The sequence below is a fragment of the Dermochelys coriacea genome, chromosome 1 (genome assembly GCF_009764565.3).
Source record: "Dermochelys coriacea isolate rDerCor1 chromosome 1, rDerCor1.pri.v4, whole genome shotgun sequence".
Lineage (NCBI taxonomy): Eukaryota > Metazoa > Chordata > Testudines > Dermochelyidae > Dermochelys > Dermochelys coriacea.
The window spans coordinates 154,404-168,227 of NC_050068.2; the positions used below are offsets into that span (position 1 = coordinate 154,404).

At 55.1% G+C, this 13,824-nt stretch overlaps 1 protein-coding gene across 2 annotated transcripts in view; it reads left to right on the plus strand.

The window, feature by feature from the left end:
- The first annotated feature begins 892 nt into the window (after positions 1–892).
- DCHS1 (dachsous cadherin-related 1) overlaps positions 893–13,824 on the plus strand; it is a 118,958-nt gene continuing 106,026 nt past the window's right edge. The window contains exons 1-2 of one of the 2 annotated variants that reach the window (XM_038421431.2): positions 893–1,302; positions 7,844–9,672. In XM_038421431.2, the coding sequence (XP_038277359.1) occupies positions 7,921–9,672 (1,752 nt within the window). In that variant the 5' untranslated portion in view covers positions 893–1,302; positions 7,844–7,920. The remainder of the gene's footprint in view (positions 1,303–7,843; positions 9,673–13,824) is intronic. The other variant, XM_043503948.1, reaches the window with a different exon arrangement.

A 13,824-nucleotide genomic window follows, 5' to 3' on the forward strand; every position in this document is an offset into this window, starting at 1 on the left:
CCCCCTCCCTTCACTATCCCGTCTCTGCTCCCCCCTCCCTGTTCCTCCCCTCACTATCCCGTCTATGCCCCCATCCCTGCCCCATCCCCTCCCCATCCATCTCTGCTCCCCCTCCCTGCCCCATCCCCTCCCTATCCCATCTCTGCCCCCGCACCCTGCCCCCTCTCCCTCCCCTCACTATCCGGTCTCTGCTCCCCCCTCCCTGCCCCCTCACCTCACTATCCTGGCTCTGCTCCCCCCTCCCTGCCCCATCCCTTCACTGTCCCATCTCTGCTCCCGCCTTCCTGCCCCATCCCCCTCCTGTCACTATCCCGTCTCTGCTCCCCCCTCCCTGCCCCATCCCCTTAGTATCCTGTCTCTGCTCCCCACTCCCTATCCCTCCTCACTATCCCATCTCTGCCCCCCCTCCCTGTCCAGCCCCCTCCTCTCACTGTCCCATCTCTCCTCCCCCTGTCTGCCCAGCCCCCTCCCTTCACTATCGCGTCTCTGCTCCCCCTTCCCTGTCCCTCCCCTCACTATCCCGTCTCTGCCCCCTCCCTGCCCCATCCTCTCAGTATCCCACCTCTGCTCCTCCTCCCTGCTCCCTCCCCTAACTATCCCGTCTCTGCTCCCCCCTCCCTGCCCCGTCCCCTTAGTATCCCGCCTCTGCTCCCCACTCCCTATCCCCCCTCACTATCCCATCTCTGCTCTCCCTCCCTGTCCAGCTCCCTCCTCTCACTGTCCCGTCTCTCCTCCCCCTGTCTGCCCAGCCCCCTCCCTTCACTATCCCGTCTCTGCTCCCCCCTCCCTGCCCCCTCCCCTCACTATCCCGTCTCTGCTCCCGCCCTCCCCGCACAGCCCCCTCCTCTCGCTGTCCTTTCTTGTCTCTTCCTCCCATCGCTCCCTTCACACTGTCCCTTCTCTGCTCCCCGGCCCCTCCCTCCCCCCCTCCGGCAGGCAGCCCCCAGCCCAGCTGTGCGCGGCTCCCTCTTTCCCCTGGCCCTGCTCCCGGTGGCGCGATGAATCGTGCAGCCTGGGGAGGGGGGATGGAGAGGAAGAAGGGAGCGGGGCGGTGAGGAGGGAGCGGGGCGGGGAGGGGGCCGCCGGATCGGGTTGCAGCAGGAGCCTGCGCTCCCAGCCCAGTGCGGACCCTGCGGCCCCGGCTCCCGAGCAGCCAGCGGAGCTCGAGGACAGAGGCAGCGAAGATCCCTGCAGCGGGCACCGGCGCTCGGCAGCCGCGATGGGGAGTCGGTGCCCGGCTCCGCAGGGGCGCCGTGCGGGGCCGGCTGCGGGGCTGTGACTGTGCCACGGAGCCCGACGGGTGTAAGTGCTGAGCGCTGGAGCCGGACCCCCTTTTCCCCCACCCTGCGCCTCCCCCCTCGGCTCCCCGCCCCCCCCGGCTCCCCCGACCCTGCGGCTCCCAGTCCCCGCTCCCCCCGCTCCTACTCACAGTCCCGCGCCCCCCCTACCCCTGCGCCTCCCCGCTCGGATCCCCGTCCCCGCCCCGCACCCACCCCTCCGGCTCCCAGTCCCGCGGCCCCCTTCTCCCTCCCCCCGGCTTGGCGCCGCGCAGGGGGCGGCGCCCAGACACAGCGGGGATGGCCGCTTTGTGCTCTCCTGGCACGGGGAATGGAGCAGGCTCCCGCGGGCCCCAGTCGCGTCCCCGCAGTCCCTTCCCCATTCCCGGCCTCTGCTCTGCATCCCTCCCATGGCCCAGGTACCCGCTCCGGAGTCCAGAGGCCGTTGGGCGCCGCTCCTTTCCGGGGTGGGGGGTAAGAACGGGATTCCCGGCCCGCCCCGTTTACACGGTCACGGCCCCTCCGGTAAATTCCTGCTGGGGAAACCGAGCGCTTTGTTCTGCTCGGCAGTGTGAGGCTATGGGGATGCGGAGCCTGGAAGGGGGGTGCACGAATGGGGCGGGGGTTGCACAGGCTGTGTCTGGAGGGGCAGTGGGTCCAGAGTCTGGCTTTGGCCACGCTCCGGGAACGTGTCAGGCCACTGGGGTGCTTTGGCTGTGCAGGCTGTGTGGGCAGAGAGGGTGTGGGAGAGACTGTGAGTGTGTGTTTGTGCACTAAACAGCTGTGAGAGTATAAAAGCTGGACGTGTGTGCTAGACACTGTGTATGCCAGCTGTGAGTGCATTGTGTGTGTGTGCGCACACGCCCACTGAGTATATTGTGTGTGTGACAGACGTGTGTGTGCCTGTGTGTACATGCCCACTGAGTGTATTGTATGTGTGAGAGACATTGTGTGTGTATGTCTGTGTGTGTGCGTGCCCACTGAGTGTATTTTGTGTGTGTGAGACAGACATTGTGTGTGTGTAAGACAGAGAGAAAGACACAGTGTGTGTGTGTGTGAGCCAAGTGGGAGTGTATTGCGTGTGTGAGTGATACTGTATGTGTGTGAGACACTGTGTGTGTGTGTGAGAGAGAGGGTTGTGTGTGTGTGCACCAGCTGGGAGTGTGTTGTGTGCATGACAAGGCTGTGGTACACTATCTGAGAGGGTCTGGAGTACTGTGGATGTTGATCTGGCTGCTCCAGAGCCAGCCTTTGCTCAAGGCATTTGCAGCCCCAGACTGCTGGTAAGGGAATGGGGGAGGAGGGCACCAATGTACACAGTATTGGTAGGTAGATGGGGTCATGCTGCAGGCCAGGAGGAGCCGGGGGGGGGGCTGGAAGGAGGAGCAGTGGAGAAGGGTCGGGGTGCAGGCCATGGGGGAGCCATGTAGGGACTGGAAGGAGGAGTGTAAGAGAGGGTGTCAGGGTACAGGCCATGGGGGAGCTGGGTAGGGGTTGGAAAAGGGAGCTGTGGATATGGGGTCATGCTGCAGAGCAGGAGGAGATGGACAGGATAGATAGGGTTGGAAGGGGAAGTGGAGGATACGGGGCGGGGGGGCGAGCTGTGCGTCAGCTGCTTAGGGGTTGGGAGGCAGAACCACTGCCAGTCATTGTTGGGCTTTGTCTGGCTTTGAAGGCTAGCAATTTGAAGTTGTGGGTACAGGGTAGCCTGCTTGAAGACTAGGGCTCAATAATATTTTTACACATGTAAGACCTCGTAGACTTTAAGGCCAGGAGTGACCATCATGATCATCTAGTCAGTGGGCAAGAACCACCAGGAGATACCTGGAAAAGAATTCTCTGTAGTCACTTAGAGTCCTCCCTCCTCACCAGCTAGTGTCCTGTCTCCAGCAGTTGGGGATTTTTGCTACTGGCTGTCACTGATCGGACACATGTCATTATACGCCGTCCCATCATTCCATCCCCTCTATAAATTTATCAAGCTCAATCTTGAACCAGTTAGCTGTTTTTGCTCCTACTGCTCCCCTTGGGAAACGGCTCCAGAACTTCACTCCTCTGATGGTTAGAAACCTTTGCCTAATTTTGAGCCTAAACTTGTTGATGTCCAGTTTATATCCATTTGTTCTTGTGTCCACATTTTCACTTAATTTAAATAACTCCTCTCCCTCCCTTGTATTTATCCCTCTGATGTGTATATATAGAAAGCAATTGTATCTCCCCTCAGCCTTCTATCGGTTAGGCTAAATAGGCCAAGCTCTTTGAGTCTCCTCTCGTACGGTGGGTTTTCCATTCCTCGGATCATCCTCGTTGTCCTTTGCACCTGTTCCAGTTTGAATTCATCTTTTTTAAACATGGGAGACCAGAACTGCACACAGTATTCCAGATGAGGTCTCACCAGTGCCGTGTATACTATGAGCTTCTTTCTGTGGAACCTGGAGGCAGCATTAGCACTATTTGCATTGTCTTTGACTGTGCCTATGCAGCTTGGTCATACCCTCTGTGCCACTCCCTTCACCATCCTTCCAATAGGGGTCATTGATGCCCAATTCACCATGCCTAGCAGATGGCACTTTGGGTAAATCTACACTGGAGCTGGGCACATAATTTCCAGCATGGGTGGACACACTCACTCTAGTGCTAATCAAAATTCTAGCATGCTAAGAATAGAAGTGGTGCACTGACGGCACAAGCAGCAGGATGGGCTAGTTATCTGAAGCAGGATCCTGTCTGAAATCCTGTGTACATCTTCAGGGGGTTAGCCTGTCTTGCTGCAGCTACACTTCAGTTTTTAGCATGCTAGCTCAATCAGAGCTAGTGCGGGTATGGCTACCCGGGCTGGAAATTACACTTCAGGTCCAGAGTAGACATACCCCTAGACACACCAGGAGACAGGAAATTCTGTAGCTGGATGGACAGTTGCATGTGCTCTCTGTTTTCCTGCTGTTTCCTTCCCCTGCTCATTAATAACCCGCCTCTCCTTCCCTTGGGCCTGGATCTCCCAGTACCTCTGATATGCCAGCCCTGTGCCGGGTATTGGAGGCCCTAGGACATGAGTGAAGCTGGAGGTGCTGTTGCTGGAGGGAACCCAGTGCATTTTAATCCAGAACACAAACCTTGCTAAAGCCCCAACATCTCTTCTGCTTCTTTCCCTCTGCACGCCCCCGGCCCCAGCTCTGTGGTCCGGAATCCTGGTGTGGCATGGTGGGGGGTGCTGCTGGCTAATGGCTTTCTGCAGGGTGGCTGAGTCTGCCATTGGTTTTATAGAGAGCTCAGTGCCTCAGGAAGGGAGGGGAGTGAGAAAGCGAGCAAGGCAGCCTGGCTCACATTACACAGGCAGGGCTTGGACCAGCCGCGCCAGCCCCTTGCACTGAGCTATCTGCTAATTGGAAGCAGCTGTTGGGATTTGGTGACTCTGCATCCACTGAGGTCACCGCAGCCTTCCCCACCGGCCTGAGCCTGTGAGGCTCCTCAGGATGCGGGTCTGCCTGCGCCTTGAACAGCCTGCTCCCAACCTCTGCCCAGGACAAGCAGGGAGATCCAACAGCCAGGCCTCCCGGTGGGGGGAGAGGGAACAGGCCTGAACCTCCCAGTCCCCAACCCTACCAGGGCACACAAGAGACGGGAGATACAAGTCTGCACTTGCTCCACGCACACCCAGCTGCCCTCGATACCCCTCAGCTTCATTCCTTCCCCAGTCAGCCTCCAAATTCACCCAGCGCCTTCCTAGGTTTCAGAGTAGCAGCCGTGTTAGTCTGTATTCGCAAAAAGAAAAGGAGTACCGGTGGCACCTTAGAGACTAACAAATTTATTAGAGCATAAGCTTTCGTGAGCTACAGCTCACTTCATCGGATGCATTTGGTGGAAAAAACAGAGGAGAGATTTATATACACACACACAGAGAACATGAAACAATGGGTTTATCATACACACTGTAAGGAGAGTGATCACTTAAGATAAGCCATCACCAGCAGCAGGGGGGGGAAAATACCACTCTATACGGCTAAATTCAGTGCCTTGCATAATCACAGGTTTCAGAGTAGCAGCCGTGTTAGTCTGTATTCGCAAAAAGAAAAGGAGTACCGGTGGCACCTTAGAGACTAACAAATTTATTAGAGCATAAGCTTTCGTGAGCTACAGCTCACTTCATCGGATGCATTTGGTTTGCTGCCCTCCTGGCACTAATGGGATTTGCTCTCCTGTGCAAACCCAGCCCTTTCAGCAGGGTAGTTCAGACCACACATGGATGATGAGTTTATCCATGTATCCTTTGGGAAATATGGAGTTTGGTTTAGGTTAGTTTACCCACTTCTGTTTATATCACAACAGCATTGAGCCCTGGTCCCTCTGTCATGCTCCATCTCCCTCTCTCTCCTTTGACTTCCATGGGACAGACCCTCTGCTCCCCACCTGCCTAGCCTCAGCCAAGGGCCTAAACCCAAGATGCCCCATCTCCCATTGTTCTTAGCGTGACTCAGCATGGGCCCTAGCAAGCCAAGGTTGGGTCACTTGAGACTCATTACAGGCCGAGGGTCTAGCCTGTCTCAACTGCCAGAAATTGTTGCCCCATCCACACACATAACCCCCTGAACCACCCCCAATCTGGGTAAGTATCATTATCACCGCTTTAGCAGAGGGAAGTGAAGGGATTTTTCAAGGCCATTCAGTGACTCAGTGGCATAAGTCCAACTTGAAGCCAGTGCCAGGATATGAGTAAGTCCCACTGACTTCTTGTATCCTGTTGGGAGACGATCAAGCCCCAGGAGCCGGGACCCTAGAGCAGTGGTTACTAAACCATGGTCCATAGAGAAGCATGGAGTCCCGGGGCACCGGCTGCTCCTCTATGGGTCCAAATGTTAATCTGTGTTTAAAGAAACTACACGTATAGGAAATGTTTACCTAAGATCACTTTCCATGTTAGCAATTGTTCCAGTTTACAGGGAAGCTATTTTTATTAGGCCAGATCCACTTCTGGAGCTGGGAATACAACCCAGGAGTCCTGACTCTCTGTGCCCCTGGAAAGGCTTAATACTGCTATGGGGTGCTTCAGCCGATCCAGTCACACCCATCTCCCCAGTCACACACTAGTAGGGTGCTTTATCTCCAGCTGGAAGCCAGCAGCCCCCATCCATCTCCATCCCTGAATGCAGTGAAGTTCCTGCCGCCCCATGTCTGACATGAGCAACTCCTGAGTGTGGTTATGGGACCCACAGCAAATGCTTTCAAGAGAGTCCAAGTATGAGCTCATGCTGACGCCATCCCTGCAGACCACTAAGCCCTGCTTTACCGGGGGCTAAGAGCAGCACTGGGGCTTGTGCGCCTTGATGAGCTTCCTGACTGTTAAGTTGCTCTGCCTGCTCCTGGGGCATGTGAGCCATGCCCAGAGGGCCAGGCAGCCCTCAGGCTCTAGGTGTAGTAGCATCACATCCACTCCTCCTCTGCCCATCCCTCTCCCACCGCTGCAGTGAGCTGAAGCTACAGTAGGGGGAGTGAAGGGGATGGAGCAAAGGAGTCAGAGAGCCAAGAAGCAGGGAGAAGGAGACAAAGGAGGAGTGCAAGTAGCAAAGGGTGTGTGGGACACAGCTGCCACATTCCCACTCTGCTGTTACCATCCTGGCACAGTGACCACTCAGGGGCATCCCAAATCTGTGCCAGGCTAAAATGATGGGCCACTTCTGCTCCAGAGGGACCAGATTTTAAGATGGGCAATCTCTAAATGGTAGATGCCTGCTGGGTGGTAGAGCCCTGCTGATTTATTGGCCACTGGGGCATGAGCCCCATCCAGCTCTGCTGCACACTGGCACCTTCCAGTTGATATCAGGTTTGGATCCCCCATTTTTCACACCTAACCTCTTTTTCCCCCAGGGGAGTGCCCTGAGAGGGCCTGTCAACATCTCTCACAGGGTGATACCATGTGCTCCCCAGGTCATTGGCATGTGAGAGCTGAGGGACCAAACCTGGTAATGATGACATTGCTCAGTGCCCTGGCAACCTGCAGTCCTGGGCACCAGCCCCTCTAGAACCCTTCTAGAGTGTAGGGAAGAGCCCAGCCTGACAGAGCTGACCCATCTATACTCATTTACAGAGGGGGAAATTGGGACACAGATAAGGGAAAAGCAAGCTCAAGGTCAGGGTCAGCGCTGGGAATAGAACCCAGGAGTCCTGACCAGCACTCAGCTTCTTTGTGACCCTGCTGCAGAGGGTCTTGGGAAGAGCACAAGCTGCAATGGGAATGGTCAGTTATAGTGTATAGTACAAGCCTGAACTTCTTGTTAGCTCTGTAGCCTGCCTGGAGCTGGACATGCAGCCCCAGAGGGAGCCCCAGGCCTTCTCCTCAGGCACCAGCAAATGCTTCTGCTCCTCTGTGTTGCCCTGGTTTTACTCTTTCTCCTCTGGGTCTAATTTTGTGTAATGACCTCTTTGTCTCATAGGCTTCCTGCTAGAGGGAAAGGAATCAGAGGAAGGAGGCTGGGGGTACCTGGCAGGGCTCCCCTCCCCCTTATGCTTTTCCTGTCCTTTGCTTGCTGCTCCCCTCCTGACCAGCCTCCTCTGATCTGCATTCCTTGCAGGATTAAGGAGCATACACTGAAAAGGAGACCGAGCCAACCTTCACCTCCGTCCCCAGGGCCCCAGGGAGTTGTTAGTGATGGGGTGCCTGAAAAGATCAGCCCAGCTGCTGCTGCAGCTGCTGCTACTTGGGGGCCTGAGGCCAGGGCAGGGCTCTACTGTGCTGGGCACCTTGGATTTACAGATAGATGAGGAGCAGCCAGCTGGCACCATCATCGGGGACATCAGTGCTGGACTGCCCCCCAGCACCACTGCCTACATGTACTTCATCTCCGCGCAGGAGGGCAGCGGTGTCACCACGGACCTGGAGATAGATGAGAACACAGGCATCATCAAAACAGCCCGTGTGCTGGACCGAGAGAGCCGCGACCACTACAGTTTCATTGCTGTCACCCCTGAGGGCATCACAGTGGAGGTGAATGTCCAGGTGAATGACATCAATGACCATGCACCAGTATTCCCCAAGCACCACCGCACCTTTCAAATCCCAGAGCACACCCACATCGGCAGCAGGTTCCCCCTGGACCCAGCCTTCGATGCTGACAGTGGCCTGCTGAACACCCAAGGTTATGTGCTCAAAGGGGAGAATGTGGGCCAAGCCTTCCGCCTGGAGACCCGCAGGGGCCCCAATGGGGTCCTGTACTTGGACCTGGTGGTAAGCAACGTCCTGGATCGGGAGAACTGCTCGGCGTATTCCCTGCTGCTGGAGGCCTATGACGGCGGCTCCCCTCCCCAGAGCACTCAGATGATTTTGGATGTGGCCATACAGGACATCAACGACAATGCACCCGCCTTCAACCAGAGCCGCTACCACACCCTCATCTCCGAGAACCTGAAGCCAGGCAGCAGCATCCTGCAGGTCTTTGCCTCCGATGCAGATGAGGGTGACAACGGGGCTGTGGTGTATGAGATCAACCGTCGGCAGAGTGACCCTGATCAGTACTTCACCATCGACTCCAGGACTGGTGTCATCAAGCTCAACAAGGGGCTGGACTATGAGATGAAGAAGGTGCATGAGCTGGTGGTGCAGGCACGGGACAAGGCCATGCACCCAGAAGTCACCACAGCCTTTGTCACCATCCAGGTGCGTGACTACAATGACAACCAGCCCACCATGACCATCATCTTCCTGAGCGAGGACGGCTCACCACAGATCTCCGAGGGTGCCCAGCCTGGCCAGTACGTGGCACGCATCTCTGTCTCGGACCCCGACTATGGTGAGTATTCCAATGTCAATGTCTCCCTGGAGGGGGGAGATGGCAAATTTGCCCTCACCACCAAGGACAATATCATCTACTTGATCTGTGTGGACCAGCTGCTGGATCGGGAGGAGAGAGACTCCTATGACCTGCGGGTGACGGCCACTGACTCAGGGACCCCTCCGCTGCGGGCAGAGTCGGCCTTTGTGCTGCAGGTGATGGATGTCAATGACAACCCACCACTCTTTGACCAGCAGGAATACAAGCAGAGCATCCCTGAGGTGGTGTACCCAGGCAGCTTTGTCCTTCAGGTGACAGCCCGTGACAAGGACCAGGGTCCCAATGGGGAGGTACGGTACAGCATCCTACACAGCCAGGACACCCACTCCAACTGGTTCACCATCGACCCAGCCACAGGCATCATCACCACTGCTGCCTCCCTGGATTATGAGAAGGACCCTCAGCCCCAGCTGACGGTGCTGGCCGTGGACAGAGGATCACCTGTCCTCTCCTCCACGGCCGTGGTGCACGTGGCCCTGCAGGACATCAACGATAATGAGCCTGTGTTCAGGAGCAACTTCTACAATATATCCCTGAAGGAGAACACACCCGCTGGGACCTGCTTCCTACAGGTGGGGGGACAGGCGGACAGATGGGGGACACCCTGGGGTGCAGGGTGGGGATGGCTGGGCTGGGGAGTGGCCAGGCAGGGGGAGAGGCTTGGAGTGAAGGTAGCCAGGCAGGCGGAGGGGCTGAGGGTAGCCAGGCATGAGGAGAGGCGTGGCATGGAGGGCAGGAGGTGGCCAGGCAGCGGGAGAGGCCTGGGGTTCAGAGCAGTCAGATGGTTAGGCTGAAGAGTGATCAAGGCCAGGGGTGGGGGATATTGTACGTGGGCAGAAGGAGGGGCGTGGAGGGCAGAGGAGATGGGGGGCAATGGGAGAGGAATCAGGGCCTGGGATGGATGAGTTGGGGGGTGGGGGGCTGACCTGGAAGGAGAAGGGGTCAGGGACTTGTGGATGTATGGGTCAGAGTGGAGTTCCCCCCCCCCCTTATGTGGGGTAGGCAGCAGGGCCTGGGGTGAGTAATATTATCAGTAACAGTATTACAGTGGCGTTTAGAACCTGTGACTGAGATCAGAGGGCCCCTTTTGCTGGGTGCCGCACAGACCCCGACTGAGATCTGATTTCTATGAAAGTGTGTGATTTAGTGGCTTTGAGATACATGGAGCTTCTTCAATCTATCAAAGTTGGTCTGTTCAGAGCTGGGAAAAGAACGCAGGAATCCAGACTCTCAGTTCCCTGCCCTCATCACTGAACAGTGGTTCCTCCCTAATAATAACCTAGGAGCCAGCGTCAGTGCTCAGTACCATCCAAATCCCTCACAAACCCCTGGGATGCTGCCAGAGACAGAGCATGCTTGGGATGGGATGATGCTGCTTTGGGTGCCCGTAGCCAGCTGGGAGAGAAAGGAGAGGTCCGGGGTAAGGGTGGATGAGATCTGCAGGTGCAGTCAGGAAGATGAGAGATGCAGGGGGACAGCTCTGGGGTCAGGAGCAGAGATGGGCAGAGGGAAGGGATTTGCTCCATAAGATGGCAAGTCCATGCAGGGGGAAATGACTGGGGAGCTAGTGTGAGGGGTGTTTGTCTGACATGAGCAAGGGATAAGGGGTGGCACGGTGGGGAAATTGAGTTATAGGGGGCAGGAGGTGGCTCTGAGGCACAGTGGGGAAGGTGAGCGGAAGGGGGTGAGGGGTGGCTCTGAGGCAGTGGGGGGGAAGGTGAGCGGAGGGGGTGGGGGTGAATGAGGCAGTGGGGGGAAGGTGAGTGGAGGGGGGTGAGGGGTGGCTCTGAGGCAGTGGGGGGAAGTGAGTGGAGGGGGTGGGGGATGTGGGGAAGGCGAGCATTTGGGCTGAGTCTGCATTGCTGTTGTAAGGTGAGCCATGGGGGCTGGTGTCCACAGCAGTCACCCCTTCCCCGCCCGTACCTCTGAAGGGAGGCCTCTCTCAGCACTTTTCTGTTTGGTTCACGAGTTGTGGGGGAAAGGCAGAGTCGGGTTCTGGAAATGCAATTGCGGGAGAAGGGACTGGAGTTCTGTGCCTGTTGGGAGATGCAAGGGGAAAAGGGGGAAGGGAGCAGGAGAGTCCCTGCCTCAGAGTGAGGGAGGAGGGGGAGCCTGGGTTGCTGGTGCGGGGCCTGGGAAGCAGGAACATTGCCTCTGAAGGCCCCTCTTGTCTCTGGCTGAACTTCCGCAGACTCCGCACCTGCCCTGGAGGGAGGGCAGCTGTGGCTGTTAGGGGCTGGAGCAGGCCCTGGGCAGCAGCCTCCACTCCCTGTGTAATGGGATTGCAGCTGGAGGCTCTTCTCCTGTGAATCATGCAAGTGGAGGGAGCTGTCCAAGCAGGCCAAAGTGGCTGAGGGTTTGGCTGGATTTCGGGCCTTTGGCTCAGTCCTCATGTTTCGTTTGGAAACAGCGGGTCTGGGCCGAGTGCAGGTAACTCCCACGTGGCCATAGCACAAAGCAAACAGCTCACACATCTGCTGCTGCTTCCTCTGAGCCGGGAAACGTGAGAGGATGGGAAAAGAGCCTGGCAGGCAACTAGGCTCGGCACTGGGCCCCAGCAAGGGGGAGCCAGGCCTGAAGAACCGAGCAGAGCTTAGGGGGCAAAAATCCATAGCTTTTAGTGCCTCATGATCCAGTCGGACCTCCTGCAGTGTCCAGGCCAAAGAATCCCACTAAATAACTCCTGTGTCCAGCCCAGAACGTCTGGCTGAGCTAGAATGGGTCTTTCAGAAAGGCACCCTGTCTCCATTTACAGATTCTGAATGACGGAGAATCCGCCGCATCCCTGGGTAAGTTGTTGCAGTGGTTCATTCCCTGCACTGTTAAAAATCTGCATCTTATTTCCAGTCTGAATTTATCTAGCTACAGCTTCAGCTGTTGGATCTCATTGTGCCTTTGTCTGTGAGATAAAGAGCCATGTTCTCTCAGAAATCTCCTCACCATGTAGATACTTTTAGACCGTGATTGAGTCATCTTATTATTATTTATTATTTGTATTGCTGTAGTGCCAGGGAGCCCCAGTGAAAACACAGAGCCAAAAGATAGGCCCTGCCCCAAAGAGCTCACAATCTAAGTATAAGGCAAAAGACGACTGATGGATACAAACTGACGGGAGAAGAAGGAAACAATGAGACAGTTTTGGCTAACATGACTGGTTTCAGCACACCAGCTTGGCCTTCACCTTCTGTTGGATAATCTAAATAGATTGAGTTTCCTAAGTCTCTTGCTATATGTCAGGGTGTTCAGGCCTCAAACCATTCCAATAATGGTCTTACCAATGCTGTATATGGAGTTAACACTACCTCCCTACTCCTTTTGGGTAGTCCCCTGCTCATACACCCAAGGATCCCATTAGCCTTCTTAGATACAATATCCTGCTGGGAACTCATGTTCAGCTGGTTTTCACCATGATCACTGAGTCATTTTTAATGTCGCTGCTTTCCAAAAATACAGTCTCCCTCCCTGTAACTGCGACCTATGTTCCACCTTGCATTTGGCTATATTAAAACACGTTTTGTTCAAATGAGCTGAATTTGCCAAGTGATATCCAGCAGTGATTTCATATTTTCCAGATTTCACTGTCCAGCAGTGATTTCATATTTTCTACCAAATCATTGATAAAAGATATTGAATAGCATTGGGCTTAGAACAGATCCGTATCATTACTTTTTGTGATCTGTTTGCCAGTTTTTAATCCATTTGTCAGTGAACTGAATTAATATTTGGATCAGAAGATCACATGGTACTGAAGTGCCTTGCAGAAGTCTAAGTCTGTTGTGTCAATACAGTTACCTTTATCAACCAAACTCGTGATTTCATCAAAAAATGATATTAATATCTGAGCCCTGGAGAGACGAAACCAGACCAAGGGATTATGGCAAATAGCTGAACTGCAGCAAGGGCATCTGAGCCCAGCAGAGCCTGGGGGAGTGTATCTCAGACCCACTGAAGAGGAACTGAGTCTGAGAAGCTCAGGGAGTTGTCCAGGCCCCGAAGGGGCATAACGCAGACAGTTTGCACAGCCACTCAGCCGCTCTCAACCACTGCAGTTCACTCTTGGCTGAAGACATGTGAGCAGAGGCGAGTGGATGTATTACCCACCCCCATTGCTGCACAATGGGATGGTGGTGCCCCAACAGCCATGCCTGCCTTAGCAGCTCACAGTCAGACCCAGAGCTCCTTATGTACTATAGTACAGAGACTGTTCCATTGAAGAGAGTGATGGAGTGGATTCTATTCCATTCTATTCTATTCTGTGTAGGTTTTGGTACTGCACTCATGACGTAGTATTTGAATGCCTTCCAGTAGTGCATTAAGCAACATGACTACACATCTGTCATGTGTTGTTTGTTCTCTCATCCTCTCACCAGCTGGAAAAGTGTGTGCAGTGAAGTGTCTTGTTTAGGTATGTTTTTTAAATTATTTTTTAAAATAAATATAGATGTTACTATGTGCTTGTATTAGAGAAGGTAGGATCAAAGACATGCTCTGCAGTTGGAGGGGAAAGTGTGATTTGAGATTTGTGATGGTTCTTAGTTCCTGGGTGAGTTCATTCCACAGTCTCACCCTGCGCCTGGAGAAGTTTCTGTCTCTTGCACAGGTAAACTTCACTCTTATTGTTGAGAGTTCCATTGTGCCAGAGGAGCAAACAGCCAACCACTGTCTTCATCCTAGAACTTTAGATGGTCTTTTAGGTATCCTGGGCCCAGGTCATAGAGCACTTT